The sequence below is a fragment of the Lotus japonicus genome, chromosome 1, assembly GCF_012489685.1.
Source record: "Lotus japonicus ecotype B-129 chromosome 1, LjGifu_v1.2".
Taxonomy (NCBI): domain Eukaryota; kingdom Viridiplantae; phylum Streptophyta; class Magnoliopsida; order Fabales; family Fabaceae; genus Lotus; species Lotus japonicus.
The window spans coordinates 76,126,920-76,149,271 of record NC_080041.1 but is presented as its reverse complement, the minus strand read 5'-3'; the positions used below and the strand labels follow the sequence as shown (position 1 = coordinate 76,149,271).

General features: G+C 38.9%; 1 protein-coding gene and 1 pseudogene across 1 annotated transcript; both read right to left on the bottom strand.

Moving 5' to 3' along the window:
• Window positions 1-8,377: 8,377 nt before the first annotated feature.
• Window positions 8,378-11,636, bottom strand: LOC130746631 (protein FAR1-RELATED SEQUENCE 5-like). The gene is made up of 6 exons (XM_057599328.1): window positions 11,513-11,636; window positions 9,274-11,453; window positions 9,139-9,210; window positions 8,950-9,033; window positions 8,584-8,832; window positions 8,378-8,491 (listed from the first exon to the last, which is right to left on the bottom strand). The coding sequence occupies exons 1-6, from the start codon at window positions 11,634-11,636 to the stop codon at window positions 8,378-8,380; spliced, it is 2,823 nt and encodes a 940-aa protein (XP_057455311.1).
• Window positions 11,637-17,756: 6,120 nt separating this feature from the next.
• On the bottom strand, window positions 17,757-20,933 carry LOC130711959 (WAT1-related protein At5g64700-like; annotated as a pseudogene).
• Window positions 20,934-22,352: the final 1,419 nt, after the last annotated feature.

Here is a 22,352-nt window from a genome sequence, read left to right as displayed (position 1 = left end):
CTGACACACGTGTTGTTGTCTCAGCTTCAGAGTCAGTACCAGTGGGCACACACACTCTGATTGAGTTACCTTCTGGACTAGACATCTTCTGATCAAGAAGTATCATAGTCAGAGGTTCTGATCCATCTTCACTCTGGACAAAAGTCCATGTTTAGATTTTTCAGAATAAAATTAAATCTATCCTCTGCTAAGGGCTTTGTAAAGATATCTGCCCATTGATGGTCAGTATCAACAAACTTCAGAAGAAGTACGCCCTTCTGTACATAATCTCTAATAAAGTGATACTTTACCTCAATGTGCTTTGCCCTTGAATGCAAGATAGGATTCTTACTCAATGAGATTGCAGCAGTGTTATCACAATAGATTGGGATATTGCTCTCAAGGATCTGATAATCCTCCAGCTGATGTTTCATCCAGAGCATCTGAGTGCTGCATATTGCTGCTGAGATATATTCTGCCTCTGCAGTTGATAGTGCAATGGTTGATTGCCTCTTGCTTGCCCATGAGACTAGATTGCTTCCCAGAAATTGACAATTTCCAGAAGTACTTTTTCTCTCTGTTCTATCTCCAGCATAATCAGCATCACAATAACCTGAAAGCTTATACTCTGATGTTTTCTTATACATCAAGCCAAGGTTAGTGGTGCCTTTCAGATACCTTAGGATCCTCTTAACAACAGTTAAGTGGGTTTCCCTTGGATCTGATTGGAAACGAGCACATAAGTGGACACTAAATAATATGTCTGGCCTAGATGCAGTTAAGTATAGAAGTGAACCTATCATTCCACGATAGAGCTTCTGACATACTTTACCACTTTTATCTTCTTTCTCCAAAATGCATGTAGGATGCATTGGAGTCTTGGCCACTGTAGATTCCAGCATATTGAACTTCTTCAGAAGTTCTTTAGTGTACTTGCTCTGATGGATATATGTTCCTTCTGGTGTCTGATCAACTTGTATTCCCAGAAAGTACTTTAATTCTCCCATCATACTCATCTCAAATTCAGCCTGCATCATCTCAGAAAATTCTTTGCATAGAGATTGATTAGCAGAACCAAATATAATATCATCAACATAAATTTGCACAATTAAGATATCATCTTTATAAGTCTTGCAAAAGAGAGTTGTATCTACTTTACCCCTTACAAACTCATTTTCCAGAAGGAATGAGCTAAGTCTCTCATACCATGCTCTGGGAGCTTGCTTCAGACCGTAGAGTGATTTCTTCAATTTGAACACATGGTCTGGTTTCTTTTCATCTTCAAAACCTGGGGGTTGATGAACATAGACTTCCTCTGAGATATAACCATTTAGGAAGGCACTCTTCACGTCCATCTGATGTAGAACTATGTTGTGATTTACTGAAAAAGAGATCAACAGTATGATTGCCTCCAGTCTTGCTACTGGAGCAAATGTTTCAGTGTAGTCTATTCCTTCCTGCTGGCTGTAGCCTTGAGCAACTAGCCTTGCCTTGTTTCTGACTACATCTCCTTTCTCATTTAGCTTGTTTCTGAATACCCATTTCGTTCCAATAACATGGACATTCTCAGGCTTCTTCACTAAGCTCCAAACATCGTTCTTGGAGAATTGATTTAATTCTTCTTCCATGGCCAGAATTCAATCCTTGTCCTGAAGAGCTTCATCTATGGACTTGGGTTCAATTAAGGACACCAATCCTTTCAGACTCAGCAAGGTCTCTTCAGAGGGTCTGAAGGCAGATCTGGTTCTGACTGGTTCATCTTTGTTGCCCAGAATCAATTCCTTAGGGTGAGCTGCAGTGATTCTGCTCTTCTTCAGAGTTTGTGAGTTAGAGGGACCAGCTTCTTCCTCTGGTTCATCTTCCTCTGGCTCAACTTCCTCTGGAGCTTTGCCTTTGTCAGAAACATTAATGCTTAAATCTGCAAACTTTTCAACTAGCTTTGACTGGTCAGAGTCAAGCTTATCATCAAATCTAACATGAATAGATTCTTCAATAGTCTTAGCATCAGTATTATAAAATCTAAAACCTTTAGATCTATCAGAATAACCAAGTAATAGACACTTAGAAGACTTAGCATCAAATTTATGCAATCTATCCTTAGTATTGAGAACATAACAAACACAGCCAAAAGGATGAAAATAAGAAATGTTGGGTTTTATGTTCTTCCACAATTCATAAGGAGTCTTATTCAGAATTGGTCTCACAGAGATTCTGTTCTGAATGTAACATGCTGTATTTACTGCCTCTGCCCAAAAGTGCTTAGCCATGCCAGTTTCTTGGAGCATGGTTCTAGCCATCTCCTGAAGAGTTCTGTTCTTCCTCTCAACAACACCATTTTGTTGAGGAGTTCTGGGACAAGAGAAATCATGTGCAATTCCATAGGAATCAAACAGACTCTCAAACTTGTCATTCTCAAACTCTCCACCATGGTCACTTCTGACACGCACAATCCTACAAGCCTTCTCGTTTTTCACTTGAGCAATGAAGGTAGAGAACACAGCATGAGACTCATCCTTGCGGGTTAGAAACTTTACCCATGTCCAGCGGCTATAGTCATCAACGATAACCATCCCATATCTCTTGCCACCTATAGACTCAGTTTTCACTGGTCCAAAAAGGTCTATATGCAGAAGTTCCAACGGCCTTGAGGTTGAGACAACATTCTTTGCCTTGAAAGGGACTTTTGTGAATTTGCCTTTCTGACATGCTTCACAAAGAGCGTCTGAAGCGAACTTCAGATTGGGTAAGCCCCTGACAAGGTTTAGCTTGCTCAGCTGAGAAATCTTTCTCATACTGGCATGCCCTAACCGTCTATGCCATACCCACTGCTCTTCATTAACAGACAGAAGGCACTTCACATTCTGAGCCTCCAACTCAGATAATCTGATCTTATAAATGTTGTTCTTCCTCTTGCTGTTAAACAGAACAGAGCCATCGATCTGACTTACAGCCCGGCAGGACTTTTGATTGAATATAACATCATAACCCTTGTCAGCTAATTGACTTATAGACAATAAGTTATGTGTTAAGCCGTCTACCAATAAAACATTATCAATGCATGGACTACTATCTACACAAATAGTGCCAGTACCAATAATTTTACCCTTTTCATTTCCTCCGAAGCCAACTTCGCCTCCAGGCTTAAGTTTCAGCTCTCGGAACATACGCTTTTCTCCCGTCATGTGACGCGAGCATCCACTGTCCAGATACCATGATTGGTGTTTCAGTGGAGCTATCAAGGATATCTGCAACATAGATAATTTTGTCCTTAGGTACCCACTTTCTGGGTCCTCTTTTGTTAGTTACCCCAGAGGTTCTGATCACCTTGGGTGTCTCAACATAATATTTTAAAGGAATGTTTGCATGATATTTAGTCATAGAGAAAGATCCCTTTTTAAGAGGGTTTTTAGCAACTTTAGCAGGTACAGGATCAGGCAATATGGTACCAGAGGGAACAAAGCATTCATACAAGGATTTAGCTTTAGACACAGAAGGCTCATTTCTAATTGGTTTAGAATAGCCAATGCCATGCATTCCATTTCTGCTTACGCCATAGATCATTGAAGCCATTAAGCTTCTATCCACGCTTTTAGCTAGGAATCTTTGAAAAGACTTTTCATACTTAGATTCATTTCTACAATCAGAGGCATCACAGGCAACAATTTCTTCTAACTTAGCAATCTGGTTCTTAAGCACAGAGTTAGAATTTACCAAAGCATGATTTTCATTTTTCAAATCAGAAATACTTTTCTCATGTTCAGAAGGAGTCTTGGAAACAGCAGATAAGTTCTTTTTCAACTTTTTATGCTTAGACAATAAAGAGTTATACTTATCCATGATATCAGACAAAGCATGTTTCAGTTCAGAGGTAGAGAAAGAAGAGAATACCTCATTTTCATCGTCTGAGTTAGGATCTCCTTCTGATTCTGAGTCAGAGTCAACAGCTTCCTTTGACTCTGCTCCTTTGTCTTTGACAATGGCCATGAGTCCTTGGACTTCACCATCAGAGTCAACATCCTCTGACTCTGATTCATCAAATGTCACCATCAGACTCTTCTTCGTCTTGAAGTGCTTCTTTGGCTTCTTGTCTTTCTTCAACTTTGGACAATCACTTTTGTAGTGCCCAGATTCTTTGCACTCAAAACATGTGACTTCCTTGATTGAAGACTTCTTCTGGCCTGAGGACTCATACTTTCCTTTTGCCATTCCAGAGCCTTTGAACTTGCTCTGCCTGTGCTTCCAGATGCGGTTGAGTCTCTTGGAGATCAGAGTCAGCTCATCTTCATCAGAATCTTCTGATGCTTCTTCAGATTCTTCTTCTTCAGCTTGAAGAGCTTTTGACTTCTCAACCTTAGCCTTTTCAGATTTGGATTTCAAGGCTATGGACTTTTTCCTCAGATCTTGCATCTCTGAGCGCTTCAGCTCATGGCATTTCAAAATGCTGATGAGTTCTTCTAAACTCATATTCTCAACGTCTCTTGTGAGCTCTATTGAAGTCACCAAAGGCATCCAACTTTCAGGAAGACACCTGATGACCCTTATGACATGATCTTTTGTTGTGTAGCTCTTGTTGAGAGGTCGTATGCCAGCTACAAGCAATTGAAATCTGGAGAACATTTCTTCAATGGACTCATTTGGCTCCATGATGAAGGATTCATACTTTTGGATCAAAGACAATGCCTTTGATTCTTTGACTTTCTTGTTTCCTTCATGAGACATCTTCAGAGATTCAAAAATGCCTTTAGTAAACTCACGATCTGTAATCTTCTGGTACTCCTCATAGGAAATAGCACTTAGAAGAATTGCTCTTGCTTTGTGATGTTGTGAGTACAGCTTCTTTTGATCTGCAGTCATCTCTGACCTTGGGATCTCCTTGCCATCTGCATCAACTGGACGCTCATAGCCATCCACAATAATATCCCAGAGATCTGCATCGAAACCCAGAAAGAAACTTTCCAGTCTATCTTTCCAATATTCGAACCTTTGACCATCGAACATAGGAGGCTTTGCGTTGTAACCATCTCTTTGAGTTTCACTGGTGGTGGCAGCCATTGTTTTTCACACCGGCCCGGATCACTGAACACTGTTAGGTGTGGTAATCAGAACTTGCGCTCTGATACCAATTGAAGGTATGAAAAACGGTAGAAAGGGGGGGTTTGAATAACGTTTTCAGAACAAAACTTCCACCTTAAAGATTTTGACAAATCTTTCGAGAACTTAAGTGCTAAAGATAAGAGATAGAAAAGCACACAAGGATTTTATCCTGGTTCACTTGATAAATCACTCAAGCTACTCCAGTCCACCCGTTAAGGTGATTTCTTCCTTCTTAGAATGAAGGCAATCCACTAATCAGGTAAGAGTTACAACTGCACTTGAAACCTACAAGTGACTAACAATTACACTGACTTAGCTCTCACTAAGATTCACTCTCTTAGTCTTCTCTAGGATCCGATCAACCTTGATCTCCTAAAGGAACTAAACAAACTGTTTATCAAAGAATTGTTTACAAGAGATTTGCTTCTAAAAAGCTAATAGTAAACACAATGAATTTCAAATGAAAGAAAGCTTAGAATATTTTGAATATGTCTTGCGTATGTGAATGCTTCTAGCCGTTTCTTTCAATCTTCAGCCTCTATATATACTCCAAGGATTAGGGTTGAGCGTTGCATGGGAAATGCTACCGTTGGAGGGCAGTTCTGGAAAATCCAGCTTCTGCTGTGGCTGAGAACGTTAGGTAGGTCGTCAGGAAGGTACACTTGCTTTTGTACTTGGATAGCGACTTGACCTTTTAACCTAGGAGACTTCTGATCAGGGGAATACTTCATATTGGAACTTGTGAAGCCGGTTGATCAGAGTCAGAGGGAAAGCACAGATCCTCTGACCATTGTATCTTCTGATTCTGAACTCAGAGGGAAGAACATGGCCTTCAGAGTTTCTTGCTTCTGGACTTCAGAGTTTCCACTATTCAGCTTCTGGATCTTCAGAGTCTTCTACACCATCAGAACATCTGAACCTTCAGTGTTTCTTGGTTATCAGAACTTCTGGATCTTCAGAGCTTCTAGCGACTGAGTCCACATCAGAGTTTGTATTGCTTCAGAACTTCTGAAGCTTTTCCACTGTTCATACTGAACATGGTGAATGCGAAAGCGTTGCTTGGGTTACCCTTTATACACAGTGCTTCTGATTTGTGTGAGATTGAGTTGAGGTCAGAGCCTGTAAATAGAACACTCAGAAAAACACGTTAGAGTACCACAATTGTTCATATCAAAAGGTTAACTTGTAATCATCAAAACATAGAGTTGTACTACTAGATCAAAACTTGATCTTACACAGAGCGGATATGGGTAGTACAATTAAACTTAGAGATCCAGTAGGGGGTATTTGCGAGTTTAAGTTATACTTTGGGGCAAATACGTGTAGGATTTGGGAATCTGTTCGTGCACTTGCTGTTAAGTATAACTTGGAAGAAGATCAGTTGGTTCACTTTTACCACTTCATTCGAAACAAGTTCAATGTGAAATTAACTGACAAGTCGATGAATGAAATCGATTACGGTGTGGGAACTTCCCAGAGACAAACTCAGAGAAATGAAAACCCTGCTGCAGGAAAGGATTGTGTGTGTCACAACGGCGGCGAGGAGCGTGTGGGTGTTGAGATGGATGAGCCTGGTGTGACTGTCCATATTGAAGAAGATTGTATGTATGTGGAGGTTGAAGAAGACCACGGAATAGAAGATGACGGTCTGATGGGTTCTGTCCGGCGATTTCCTAATGCAGACAAGGATCCTCCAGTTGTGGAATTTGATTTGGTGATGACCGCCTCAGCAATTTCAGGACGCCAGACAGTTGTGAGTACTCATTACGTATCTCTTTATTCAATGTTTGGTTACCTTTTATTTCATTAGTTATAGTGAAGAATGAAGATTGCATTTATATTCTCAGTTAAAATTTGAGCAATGCGAATCGTAACTTGAGGTTTAATTCTGTTGCCAGCACCTACCAGCGCGCTATGTTCGCAGACACTTGAAGAAAGAATGGATGCAGATCATATTGGCCAATGAACAGAGTAAGTGGTATGTTTGCGACCTCAAGTGGAGGTATAAGGATGAGCAACGAAGTCCCTGCAATCTTGCAGGTCGTTGGTATGATTTTGTGAAGGACCACAAATTAAAAGTTGGGGACAGGGTTCATTGCCAACCATGTAGCACTGCCAATAATCTTGTCTACTGCACCATTCACCGCTGTCAGAAGAAAAAGAAGTAGCATAGTCGCTGTGACTATGTTTTTGAACAACTGTGTACTTGAATGCTTGTTTGTTCAAGTAGTTTAAACAATCTTTCTTTCTGTGTTCTTTAATTTTATTTCAGACATTGTTAACTTGTTACTCTTGGTATGATGTTGAAAATGCCCTGAAGAATTGATCCAAAATTATCTTCGTTAAACAGTGGTAGGATAGGCCCGCTGGGCCAACCCGCCCTGACATCATATTTAGAAGGGTTAGTTTATGGGGTATTGTGCCCATTAGCCCGCATAACCCGCACAGTTTGAGCCTGCCATTTAGTGGGATTTTGGTTGGGTTGGGTTGGGCCGTTGGGTTGGAACATTTTCTAAAATTTTAGTTTTATAAAATTTACCAAAAAACATCATGCTCCGGATTTGTTTACTGGGCCCAATAAAAAAACCTTGGCCCATGTTTTTTTTTTTAGTTCATAATTTGCAATATATTTCTGAAGCTCCAGTATCTCATGTAAAATGCTTCTAATAAGATTAACAACGGGAAAAATGTTTGGAGAAATTTATCCTACACTAGTTCTTGGTGGTGTAACCTTAGACCACCCCCCTTATGACCTGCAATAGCAAGTATTTTTTTTTTAAATAAAAAAACCTATCTTTTTAAATCTTGAATTAATCATTAGGTTAATTGAATTAATTATCAAGTAATTAAATTAGGTCAAATTTAATTAGTTCATCATCTTCTTTTCTTCCTGCACCGTACTACAAAAAAGTGGTGCAGGTAAAACGCCTCCGTAATTACATAAATGAAAGTTTCTTGCATTTTTTCTTCAAAGTTTGTGTCTGTATTTTGTATCAGAGTTAAACAGTTTCTTGCAACTAAAAGGGGTTAAAACAATAAAATGTAAGCTTCCATTTGTAGCTTTTCAGCATTTTCCCTCACTCTACAATAGTAATACGTATGATAATGAGAAATCACATATTCTACAACATTGGTGCATAAGGGTTGAAAAGTTCAACTTCTATCCGAAACCATTGTACAGCCGAAGTTTAATTTTCATCTACAAGCCGCTCTGGCCCGCATAATAGTGACTACTTTGGATTCAACAGTGGTTTTTGACATGGACATATTTTCGGCGTCCGATTGCACATCAAACTGCATTTGCTTATGTACCAGCCTTTTTCTTCGCCGCATCATGTTGCATTTGGCTACGGGGGCCTTGGTGTTGGCTATGTCCTCTAACAGCAGGAGTATGAATAGGTTGACAAGCAGATAGATTCTGCGATTGAGTAGATTATCAAAAATTTCACTGGTGAGGAATATCATGGATATATTAAAAATTTTACAAACACTGAATAACTTGTACAAAACCTGATAGTTTTGGGGCAATATCGGAACATAACCATAGCATTGAGGAGCATTTTGAGGACCATTTATGGGTTGACCATAAGCATATTGAATGTTGGGGTCTGGCATCCATCCACCATAACCATGTGGGAAGTTGACCTGGGCTGGCATACCCGTACCAACGGCTAAGTTAGGTGGTCGTGTTGGATATTGAGGGACAGCGTAATGAAATCCGGGATGAGCTATACCACAAGAAGCAGCTGTCTGGGTTGGCTGTATCCAAAAGACGTAATACCTCGCATTAAGCTTTGTGAACAAGAAATACAAATTCAACTTATCTGTGAACTGCATATTTCTGAACTGGTCAGTGATTCACTGTCAGGAACTCACTGGTTGCATTGTTGAATTTTGTGGGGATAAAGCACGTGAGCCCATCTGACTTTCATCTTTATCAGTTGCGGGGGTTAGGTTTTCCTGAATCCACAAGTAGAATAACAGCATTTTCAGTTCACTTAAACGATTATCCAAGTCCATTTAACGCATGAAAAACTACAATTGAGTTGATATATATCGACCAACCTTTTCATTAACTGAACAGAGATTCGAGTTCTTTGTCTTTTGTTTCTTGGCTTTATGTCCTCGACGACCAACCTGCTCAACAACAACAATATCACAAATAACAGCAACACAAACAATAAAGGATCAATGACTTACCAAATGGTTTATTACATTAGAATTGGATCTACTTGGCTGCGTCGTGGCCTCGGCTGGCTGGCCCGTGCTATCGTCATTTACGTTGCCCTCATCCTCCTGCGTGGATCGCTCATCACCCTCCAAATCATTATCTTCTCCACCAACGAGGGTAGAACAAGTCCTTGCGTTGTGACCAAGCTTATGACAGTTTGAACACCTTGCTTGTTTCTTATTCTTTTTATTCTTCTTTGGTTTCAGGGTTGCAGGTTGGCGTCCTTTAGATTTGACGATATTGGGATCACGAATGTCGTTGGTCCCGTTGACATGTCCGCCTTGTTTGAGTATCTTATTCTTATACTTCGTCGTCAACCTCAAAATATCATTCATCATGTTAGTGAAGAGCCCAGGATTGTCAGAACCTAAGACGGAGAGCCCGTTGCACGCAGTAGATATAGCCCCAAATCGTGTTGTCTTCATTACAGAACTGTCCACCTCATCGGTGGATGTTGCCGACAAGTATTCAGATTTTGCATACCGTCCCCACCTGCTAAGCATAAGTGTTTTAGGAATGGTTTCCATGAGCTCATATTTCATGCTGTTGAAAATATGTGAACATGGTATTCCACGTGATTCAAATAGCCGGCATGGACAGTAAAATTGATTACTTTTCTTGTTGTAGACTACTTCAATGGTTCTTTCTGGCCTCCTATAATGGAACATTTCGTACCTCACTTCATCTCCATCCGCTGTTTTATCTTTATAATTCAATGGAGCCACACGCTCAATTTGATTTCTTACTTCTTTAAAAATTTCACGCGTGTACAGTTTTGCAGCTTCACTTTCAAATTTGTACAGAGTGGTAGTCAAAACAGGTTCAGTGTAAATACTACCGTAATCAGCTCGCAACTCATTAAATCTGTACCCTCTTAAAGCATGCTCAATGGTTTGCATGAAGTCTATAAGACTAATTCTTCTCTTGACATAGACCTTGATACGACTATTTATGGCTTCACATATTGATGTTGTCCGTATCCCAGCAAAAAACTGATCACGGAGATATGCGGAGCACCACGATTCCTTTTTCTCATACACACTTAAAACCCACTTGTCTTTCTGTAGGCCGTGCTTAGAAACCATGTTCTGCCAGTGTTCCTCAAATTCCTCAACACTGAAGTGCCAATAAAGTGCTTTCTGAAAGTCATCCAAAAATTCCTTGCTCATTCTGTGATCCTTTGCGTTCTTGTGCAAGTGCCATGCACATAGTCGATGCGATGCGTTCGGGAATACTTGTTTGATGGCCTCCCTCATAGAAAGATCTCTGTCGGTTACAACAGATTTAGGTTGTTTCCCACTCATTGCTTCCAAAAAAGTTTCCAACAACCACTTGTATGTCTCAATAGTCTCATCAATCAATAAAGCGCATCCAAATATAACCGTTTGGTCATGATGGTTAGTTCCACAAAATATAACCAGTGGATGTTTATACTTAGTGGAGCCGTAAGTGGAGTCAAAGGCAAGAACATCCCCGAAGCATTGGTAATCTGTCCTGCTAACACCATCTGCCCAAAAAAGATTATTCAATCTATTGTCTCCTGAGGTGGTGTATTTCGAATAGAACATGGGATCTGCATCAGCCTTTGATGTTAGGTAAGTTAGAGCAGCTCGAGCATCCCCACCTTTGACTCTGTTATGTCTCTGGCGACTGAAGTAGTTGTACAGATCTTCTTTCAAGAATCCTACTTTAGAATATCCCCCCTTCTGTGCCGTCAAATAACCCATGATATGACAGGTTCTGACACCATATGCGTGAAGACTTTCTGCCTGAGCTTTGTCTCCTTCACTAATTGTACGGTAAGCATTAATCACAGGGACATATACCGACGGGGTAAGTTCGTGGTTGTGTTTCTCCTCAAACCCCACCACACCCCATTGGCATTTCTTGTTATTGTACCGTATCCTGAGTCTTGCATGACAGTTAGTGCGGGTTAGGCTTCTGTGGGCTCTTTGCCTATCCATAATGAAGTACTTTGGTTCCCTTAACCCCTCCCTATTGCATACAAATTTTCGCATTACAACTTTGTTATTAGAATCTCGTTCACATGCATCTTTTCTAACCACAAATCCCTTTCCCTTCGCGTAGGCACAGTAAAATGTGTATGCATTAGACTCACTGCAAAACGTTAAAGCTCGTATCTCATCAGCTGTTAAGGTAAGCACATTCCTGAATTCATCATCTGAACTATCTGAATTGTATCGTCACCACTGCATCCCAATTCATTGTCTTCCACTACCTCTTCGTCATCCTCGTGCTCTTCCTCTTCATCTTCTACGAAAAGTGGCTCAGGAAATTTTGGTTCACCCCCATCATCCTCTGAAGTAGCCATATAATAGCCTTAAAGGACAGTATACAATCTCCCTAATGAAATTATCACTCGATTTAGGGACAAACCTACATAGTATTCACAAACAAAGCAAAAACAGCCTTCTTCAGACCAATTGACAAACCCATGGTGGTCACGCAAACCTTAAAAACCACAATGCATAACCATCAACCAAATAATAAGAAAATAACCAAATAGCCAACAAATATCACAAAATTGGTCAGTTTCGCAAACTACGCTTCTACAAAGCAACTCGACAAAGTCCCAAATGACAAATTACTTACTGTTTGAATTGGTGGATTTAGGGTTTCAACGATTTTCGAACTTTGCTCAATCTCCGGATCTCTGCATCTGAATAACAGTTAACAATTAGGACTCACGGCTTGAAATGAGCACAATGTGGTGCCTGAGTAAACTTAAAATCAGCTGAACGACCTGCTTGCAAACGATCAAATAGGGCTCAACGAATGTACGAGTGTTCCCACTGTAGATGAAGAAGGGGATTTTTTCTGAAACAATCAATTGATGGCTTGCTTTAGTATGCTATGTCATCGAAGGTTTATGGCTCAGCGAGGAAGAAAGGAAGCACGATGGCCTGTCAAGCTTCAATTGCCAACGGAGTTAGGGAGAACTGGAGAATGTATAAGATGAAAACAAAGGCTTGAAGATGGTGGAGATGGAGGGAGAAAACAATTGAATTATTTGATTTATTAAGGTTTTTAGAATTGTTGTAATATCTGAAATGTTTTTCTGTAAATACATAATTCCTTTTTATAATAACATTAAATATTGGGGACTGAAATTAAAACTATTGGGGACCGAATTTGGGATTATGGAAATCTTGCGAGTTTGACTCATGGCACACTCCTAAACGGATTTCAACTGGGCCACGTACAAGTGGCATTCCTGCCGCCTAATTTCGGATGGCATTTAAAAATTAGCCATGAAAAAAATAAAAAACAAAAAGGAAATCATATTTGCCACACAATGAGGTGCTTTTGGACGCTTTGGTGCTAACGTGGCACGTGTGGTAGATTCACATGGAGTGACACGAATTCAAGGAATCTGGGGGAGTCATGGTGGAATTTGCCTCTATCAAAGCGTAATCATGGTGGTAGTCAAAGCTTTAATGATTGCGTCAGATAAGACACAGAGTTCGACTCGCGTGACTAGAATTCCTGTCGCACATTAATTCGCCTCGGTCAACGTGAAGTCGGTGTCTGTCCCCCATCACATGAAAATCATATCTTCATCGTCCCATCATGTCAACTTTGTTCGATATAAATTCGTTTGGTTCTAGTTGAATCTCATAGAATCCCTTCAAGATTCATCTCGTTCCACCTCATTGAATTCACATCACACCACGCGAATTCTGCACTAAATTCGCATCACTTCACGCGAATCCACCCCCACCAGCCACATAAACGCCAAGCGGTCCAATAACACACTATTGAGGTAAATATGTTTTTTTGCCGTTGATTGGTAATTATTTTTTCCTCATTAGAGCATCTCCAACCATGAGTTTCTAGATATGTTGCTTAAATATTATTCCGGTGGGCAAAAAATGTCACATATGAATTAAGCAACTCATAAGCAACCGATGCAGATTTCGCTCCAACCACGACTTCTAATTTTACTTTTAGTGGTTCACACTATACCTCATATATTTACTTTTGGTTGGGTCCTGAATGAAAGAGAAAATATGATTCTTTTAGTCAAAAAACAATCACAAAAAGAATAACCAACGTTGCTAAAATTTAAGCAAAAAAGAACTACATGTCATTATGCTCAAATGGTTATCCCAAAGTAAACAACAATCCTTAAAAATAAGAATCTCTTCAAGGATATGCATTAGAGATACTCTTATTTTAAAAAAAAAAACCCCAAATTTAATTTTACTCAACAAACATCCTTAAAAAACTTGATTCTCAACTTTTATTGAAAGAAGTAGCCAGCCCAAACAATGAAACCAAACAAGTTTCATTATAAAGGGCATGTTTGGTACGTTGTATACTATAAGACTTGATAGTGTAAGTCCTGATTGCATTAAGCCTAACAGGATAAGACACGATAAAATTTTAATACTATACAACATTTGGTCATACACTATATAATTTGGTGGCGACAGTGGTGATAATGGTAGTGGTGGTATTGGAAGATGGTGGCGGCGGCGATGGTGCTAGTAGTGGCGGTAGCGGCGATGATGCTAGTGTTGGTGATAGTGGTGGTGGAGGGTGGCGTTGGTGGCGGCGGTGGTGGTGGAGAGTGGGGGCGACATAAGTGGTGGTATGACGGTATCAACGATGGTGGTAGTGGTGGTGGTGGTGGCGACGGTGGTGGTTGCGGGGCGGCGGTGGTGGTGGTGGTGGTGGAGGGTGGGGCCGGGGGCCGGCGTCAGTGTTGGTATGACAATATCAACGATGATGGTAGTGCTTAAGCGTGCTGGTGGTGGCGGCGACGGTGGAGGTGGTGGCGGCAGTGGTAGTAGCAGCGATGGTGGAGAGTGGGGGAGACGACAATGGTGGAGCGTGGTGGTGGTGGTGGCGGCAGCGGCAATGGTAAGGGTGGGGGTGGCGGCAGTGGTGGTTTGACGATATCAACGATGATGGCAGTGGTGGTGGTGTCGGCGGTGGTGGTGGTGGTGGCGACGACGGTAGTGGTAGTAGTGGGGATAACGATGATAATATCAACGATGGTGGCAGTGGTGGAGCGTGGTGGCGGCGGTGGTGGTGGTTGATTAAACATATTCAAGTAGTTTATACACCACACTCTTATCATGTCTTATCCATTATCTATAGGGTGGATTAAATAATCCATCATTTTACTGTATAAGAGAGGATTGATGTATAAGCTTATACAATACAATGCGAGCACCAACCAATGAATAAGTTTATAATGTATTGTATAAGCTTAAACTATCTTGCTTAATACGGTGTACCAAACGAGTGCAAAATATTTGATGCAATGAAAAATTGCAACGGTTTCAGTGTTGTCTTGTTGGGTTGGGAGGGACAAAGGCCCAAAAAGACAACAACACTAGAGTAGATCCAGGGTTTCGGTGCTCACTATATTTAATTTTTCACTCTTGCCATCTCTCTAAACCAAACCCTATCTCTCCACTCTTCTGCTTCCGAACCATCTCTCTGAACAGCAACCACGACCTGGGAAATGTTTTTGCCGGTTGGGATGTTGTAGCTCCGGTAGTACATGTGCGACGAAACCCTAACTGTTAGTGTTTCTGCCTTAGGGTTTCGGCGTGGATGGCTATTGAAACTGCAACGTGTTCGTCAGCTCTGTAGGGTCAACCAGAAAGCACATTCGCAATGGTTCTTCTATCTTGTTAGACTTTGCAGGTTTTAGGTAGAAAAAATTGTATAATTTGCATTGCTTTTGGATATTCAAGGTGAAAGTATATGGGCTCGTTTGGCACGCCGTATTAGGCATGATAGTATAAGCTTATACAATACATTATGAGTTTATCCATTGTTTGGTGATGACATTGTATTGTATAAGCTTATCCATCAAAGTCCCCTTATACGTTAAAATGACGTATTATTTAATCCATCATGTGAGTGATGGATAAGGCATGATAAGGTTGTGATGTATAAGTCACCATCACCACCACCCTCTATTGCTGTCAACTTACACCATCATTGGCACCACCACCGCCACCACCCGATCACCGTCGCCGCCACCACCACCACCGCCGCCGCCACCCAATCACCGTCACCGCCACCACCACCACCACCGCCACCACCCGATCACCGTCGCCGCCACCACCACCACCACCATTGCCTCCACCCTCCACCGTCGCCGCCACCCGATCACCGTGGCCGCCACCACCACCACCATTGCCTCCACCCGATCACCGTCGCCGCCACCACCACCACCACCGCCACCGCCACCACCCGATCACCGTCACCGCCACCACCACCACCACCGCCACCACCCGATCACCGTCGCCGCCACCACCACCATTGCCTCCACCCTCCACCGTCGCCGCCACCTTACTAAGCCGCCACCGCCTTACCACCACCACCACACTCTATCGTCGCCAACACCACAACCACCATCGCTGCCACCATCCGATCACCACCACCGCCACCACCGATGTTGCCGCCACCGCCACCACCACCGACACCACAACCACCACCCTATCGCCACCACCACCACCATTTCCTCCACCACCGCCTTACCACCACCACCACCACCCTATCATCGCCACCACCACAACCACCATCGCTGCCACCACCACCTCCAACCTATCTCCACTATCACCACCACCGCCACCAACACCAACCTACCACCCTTGCCACCACCACCACCAACCTACCACTACTTCCATCACCACCGCCACCACCGTTATAATCACCTCCATATTTGATTTTTATTATATACCATTATTCAATACTTCATTAAACATAAAATTGCATTAATTTAAACGATATGGTAAACTATACATAGTATGTCCAAACGCTGGATAGTATAAAAAAGTTATCAGGGCTTATACTATCAGGCCTAATACTATCAGGTCTTATACTATCAGGCCTTATACTATACGTCGCACCAAACGGGCCCTATATGTTCTTTTGGAAATTGTTATGTGGATCAACGCATAAGCTCATATACAAGTAATAGTGATTTTTTTTTAAATATTGTAAAAAAAATAAATATTTACCAAAATATTGTATTTTGATAAATATTTACCAATCTATGGTAGTTTTGGCCATGTAGGATGCTTAGGTGGTCACTTTTTGCAAAAACTTCTCATATGGGGAGTTTTCTTTATGACAAAGACGTCTAGAAGTAAGAGTTTTTGCAGTCAATAATTACATCATCATTATGTCGCATAAAGACTCCTGAAGTGAGGAGTCATGTTGTCACGTCAGACTCCTGAAACGAAGCATCACTATTTTGAGAAAAACTCCTCATTTGAGGAGTTCTCCTATCAAATCAATCTTCCCATACGAGGAGTCTCTTTTCTAAATACGTGAAACGAGGTCAACTACCATCTGAATTAAATTTGACGAATTGATCCAACAAAGGTGGCCCGGCCGAAGAGAGAATGCGCCAAGAATATTCAAACTACCACGGTTGACGACCTAAAACCATACTTTTAGGCCACCTTAAACACTCTATAAAGCAGCCACAAAAATCACTACATTCCTCCTATTTATGTGTGAAATGATCCAATCATATTCAATGTGTTATTTTTAATTAAACATATAAAATTAAATAGATGAAACAAAATACGATAAAAAAGTGACAACTAATATTATTATCTTGAATTTTTAAAACAACAAATAAATTAGAATAAGTTTTTAAAACGATTTCAGATAAATTGCTACGAGTATATTATTACCATGGAAGTTTTTCCAATAGAAACTATTTATCCCTAAAGTATCAATAGTAATGCTTTTATGTTGTAATTTGAAACATGTTTTAATGGGAAAACAACTATGTTTTCAACTGGATTTGTGTGTGGATTTACTTTTAGTCTTATGGGCAGTGAAAAGTTGTTAACCTTGTGTCACACGTTTGAAAAAGAGACTCCTTGTATGAAAAGACTGATTTGATAGGAGAACTCCTCAAATGAGGACTTTTTCTCAAAATAATGGTGTCTCGTTCCAGGAGTCTGAAGTGATAGCAGAACTTCTCATTTCAGGAGTCTTTAGGCGACATAATGATGATGTAATTATTGACTGCGAAAACTCTTACTTCTAGACGTCTTTGTCATAAAGAAAACTCCTCATAAAGGAGTTTTTGCAAAAAGTGACCACCTAATCATCCTACATGGCCAAAACTACCATAGATTGGTAAATATTTATCAAAATACAATATTTTGGTAAATATTTAATTTTTTTTACAATATTTAAAAAAAAATCGAGTAATAGTCCATATTTAAATGTTTCATTAATCTACTATTTTGTTAAATTGTAATATATTTAAATCTGCATATTTCTTTATGATGTCTGAATTCTGATAGCACCGGTTTGGAATAAACATTTCAACATGTCCAATTCCAAAGTTTTGTAAGGAAGGCTAGGCATATATTGAAATCACATGGAGTTTTAAGGAAGGAAGATTAGGCAGTGGGATATTAATTAGTAATTACATATCTTTGTGCAGAGTTGACAAAATGTGATGTGTGCATTTGGATATAAAAAAATTGTATGGAAATCAAAATTAAAAAATTCTATTATGTATTACCGATTCCAGATGTATGACTCATGATAAAAAGTTAAATTACAGCAGCACAACCACAAGATATGTGAGTCTATTCATTGTCTACACTTCAAGCCTCGGAGGCGTGCTAGAAATATAGAAAACCATTTAGAGTCATTTACTCCCCCTTAAGCCTTTGCTACTTGTTGAAAGAGTAAATTAGTAATTAATACTAAATTTGCTATGTTATTTGTGTCAAGGGAGGATCTGGCTGAAACTACAAAAGCATGGAAAGGTTCTTAGATCTCTCAGTGTTCTTGCACCTCCCTGCCAGGCTTTCTTTTGGTTATACATTTTTCTTTTGGTCCCTAACAGAAATAAAAGAGAATGAAAAAGAGCCAAACTACAGGGGTTGGGGAAGTTGGCTAGTTCTGGCCTCTGTTTTCACCTCTGCACATTCTTTAAGTGCTTGAACTGGTAAAGAATTCTGATAAGTCATTCCTTCTCTGTTTTTTGCCCATAGAACACTGTACAGGCTTAATACCAGTAAAACCCCACCCAGAACACTGAAATACACACAACCAAAATTTATAAGAATTATGGTAACCAAGGTAGGCCAAGCATCATAGATACTATTCCAAACATCATAGTATTATACTATTATTGCACTCACCTCCCTAATGATAGGGGCTCCCCCAAGAGCAACATAGAACCTATTATGACAATTATAAAACTTAGTGGGTTCCACATTGCTGAGAAAACTGGTCCTCTCTTCTCAAGTACCCAAGCTTGCATGTAGTAAGCGACCCCAGTCACCAGTGTCCCCTGTTAGATAATATATAGGATTCTATCAGAATAATATAAACACCATCATCATCAATGTATTTAGTTTATACAATGGTGTGCTAACTGAAGATAAAATGCCTACATAAGATGTTGATTGCTTAGAACTAAATTGAGTGAATGGTGAATTTCATTTTAAAAAGTGGAAGAATCGGTCAAGTTAGTCGCTAAAAGAAGGAAATACATCTCACATTCCCTAATTGATTGTGTCAAATGTCATTTAAGTTAATCTCTACGACCAAATAAAACGTTGGTCAAAATTAGTGTGTGCAGGGACTAAGGGACTAACTTGATTGTCATTTGACCCAATCAAGGACCGCATGAATGTTTCCTTCTTCTAGGGAACTTACTTATTTGACGCTTACACTTTCGAGCACGAAATTGAGCATTTGCTCGTTATTTAGCCACAGTAGTCCCCTGATTCTTAGGTCTTATACTGCTAGGTGATAGAGAGTACTTTCCATCTTTTTTATTTTCCCCCTTCCAACTTTGTTTTAGAAATTTGGCGATCCAATTTCAATTTAAACCTGCAACATCTTTATGTGCAGTTTAATCAAAATCTATTGCATTTGTTGTATCAACAAACCTTTTGTTCTGGTATATATCAGAGTTTAAATCAAGAATTAACATAAACATAACCTAAAGATTTTACTCTGAAATGTTGCATAAATAGAATGCACTACTTAGATACTTACACTATATACAACTGCAAACAGTCTCATGTTCCAGCCCAATTTCCACTGCTGAATATCTCTCTCAAAAGCTATTGCAACACCAAATGATTGAATTGCACTTGATAGGCTTTGAAGGCTCGTGAACATTAGTTTTGAAGGGTAGCTTTTAAGAATTTGAGCCTGCTTGTCGTGTGTGTCATCAAAACACAAGATAATTACCAAAAAGTGTATAAAATCCATAAACTTGGAATAGCTAGCACCAATATGCAACATAATTTGCTACCTGAATTACAAGCCACAAACTCCAGGTGATGACGGCAAAGAACAAGAGTAAAGAACCCAATATCCATCTTTTGTCAGATGAAAGATGATCTTCATGTTGTTGATTGACACTGTTGTGATGCCCAGATAGGAGATAGTGTACATTCCTTAACTGGGGTCCTTTGTAAAATGCTAGGGTCCCTACACCAACCATACACAGTAGCACACTTCCCATTTTTGCAATTCCAGATTTTGTCCTTATATTTACCTTCTCCATTCTGCAACATATCATCTATTCAGGATTTTTTTCATTGGAATTGGAATAAAATTACAAAATATCTACATAATCTTTGGAGGGGATCGGCTATAGTCGTCAAAGAAATTAAATTCTTGGGGCTGATCCTTGCCAACCCCCTTACCCATGCTGAGAATCATACTAGGCAGTCAATAGTCTAATTAGTTAATTAATTAGCACAAAACTCATAACTATTTAGTCCAACTTGAGCGTGAGAGTATCTTTACAGGCCTCACAAGACCCTCTTGGTAGCTCCTTCAACCTGACAGGGCTCCGAGGAGATAGTCGTACAACAAAGGTGAGAGCACAATGTATCATTTACCGCGTCACAAAAGTACGTCAGATCTAATCCAAATCAAATATATTAATTGAAGTGATTAACATTAGATAAAATAAAGAAAAATGTGATTCTCCAAAAAATTACCTAAGTAGCACAGCAAAGAAGAATGTAGAAGCGGGGAGGCAATTAACAATTGCACCAGCCAACATGGCAGATGTGTAAACAAAGGGCAATACCTTGCACATTCATAGTCAAAGTAAGCCTGAAAAGCAACAATTAAGTAGGATTATAGATCTAATTTAGGTCTTAATTAACAAAGTAGCATTTGTTTAGGAATCACATAATTAAAGAACTAGTATAATACTGTACCCAAATAATGAAAGGATAAAAATCTTGCAGAAGGTCATGAAAGAGAGTGGCACTGTCACTGCTTTTCTACTGGAGTACCATATAATAAAATTAAAATGTTAGCTAAATAAGCCCACTATATATAACTAATCAAGCCAAGTAATAAATAACTCTTTGGAAGAAAAACATATATAATATATATCTATCATTTGCTACATTACCGTTCACATATTATGGCCAGAGGGACCAGAACAAGGGTTCCAACGAGTTGTCTATAAAAGACAAACACACAGGGATTCATGCCCCCATTAAACGCAGCTTTGGACAACAAAGTTATCCCAGAATATATTAATTGTATTAGAAACACTGCCAAATATGGCTCTAGTTCACCCATTCACACTGAAAATGTATGGATATATATTTACACCATGTGGTTTTCATCATTCAAGTGAACATTATATATAGTCTCAAATTTGTTGCTAAGTTCTATTCCCTTAAACGAAAATATTCATGCTTTAAGTTAATGAAATTACAGTTGGAATAGATATTTCAGTGGTGTATCTATTCTGTAAGCACTCTTAATTATTTTAAAATAAATCTTTAATATAGGAATATAGGTAGCATGCATGATAGCATCTCATCCTTCAGTATATCAGCCTAAAAGTAATTATTTAATAGAAACAACTAGTATCTTTTCTTAGCAACTTTGTTGGAAGGAAATTGACATCATTTGTTCCTGCCTCTGTTTAATTTCTTTTCAATTATGCAAAATAATATATTTCTCAAAAGATTTCTCTTTTAAATATTCTTCTTTTCAATTGTTAACATTTTTTTAAGATGTTATTTTTCAATTTGGCAAACAACCAAGGAGACATAAAAATAAATGAGTAATTTGATGCTGTCAGAAGACCCTTTGAAAGTATATTATGTAAAATTTTCAAATATTCCGTTTGAACTTTGAACTAGTACGATTGGTAATTTAATTGGAATATAGTACTGTTGTGCATGTGTTTAGAATTAATTTAATTTTTGGAATTTATTTTGTTTGAGATTCATAGAACCTTATTTGACAAAAAAATGATATGAATGAAGTTGATACTAATCATAAAAAATTTAGATATTAAATTATTTAAAACATATGGTAATCTATTTTTAATTTTTAAATCATTATTATGAAGGTATAATTGGCTTCTATTGGCTTATTCAATTTTGTATACTCACAAAATTATTTTATTACTTAAATTTTGATTCCAAAAATTTCCTTCATCATTTTAATTTCAATAACTTATATTTTTAGACTCTAATTTTTTAATATCTATTTTTAAATTATTGTATAATATAAATCAAATTCACATCATATATATCATATAATCATTTTTATTTTATTTATTTGTTATTTTTTACTTGTAATTCATTTATGGTCAAATATGTTTTTAGCCGTGTATAATAGAGGAAAAATCGATTTGGTCTCTTCAATGTTTTTTATAATGTCTCAAACATAATTTCAAAAAATATAATGTCTAAAAACATTAATAAAATAGATGAAGTTTTTTTTAGAAATCGAAATAAATGAAGTTTGAATGTGCTCATTTCTTTGAAGGATTTTAATTTTTGTTTCAAAAACTCGAATAAGTATACAATTTATTTTAAAAAATTTCAAAATAAAATTGTAAGTGCGCACTTCTGCAATGATAAGAACAACACCGGCTCAAATCCTAAAAAAGATATTTATTGGAAAAAATGCAATCATTTTCTTAAAAAAACAAAATTATCAATTGCCAGACAACATTGTTTTTTATCAATCCCTGAATAATGTAATTTTATAATTTATACTTCTAATGTAAAAAAAAAAA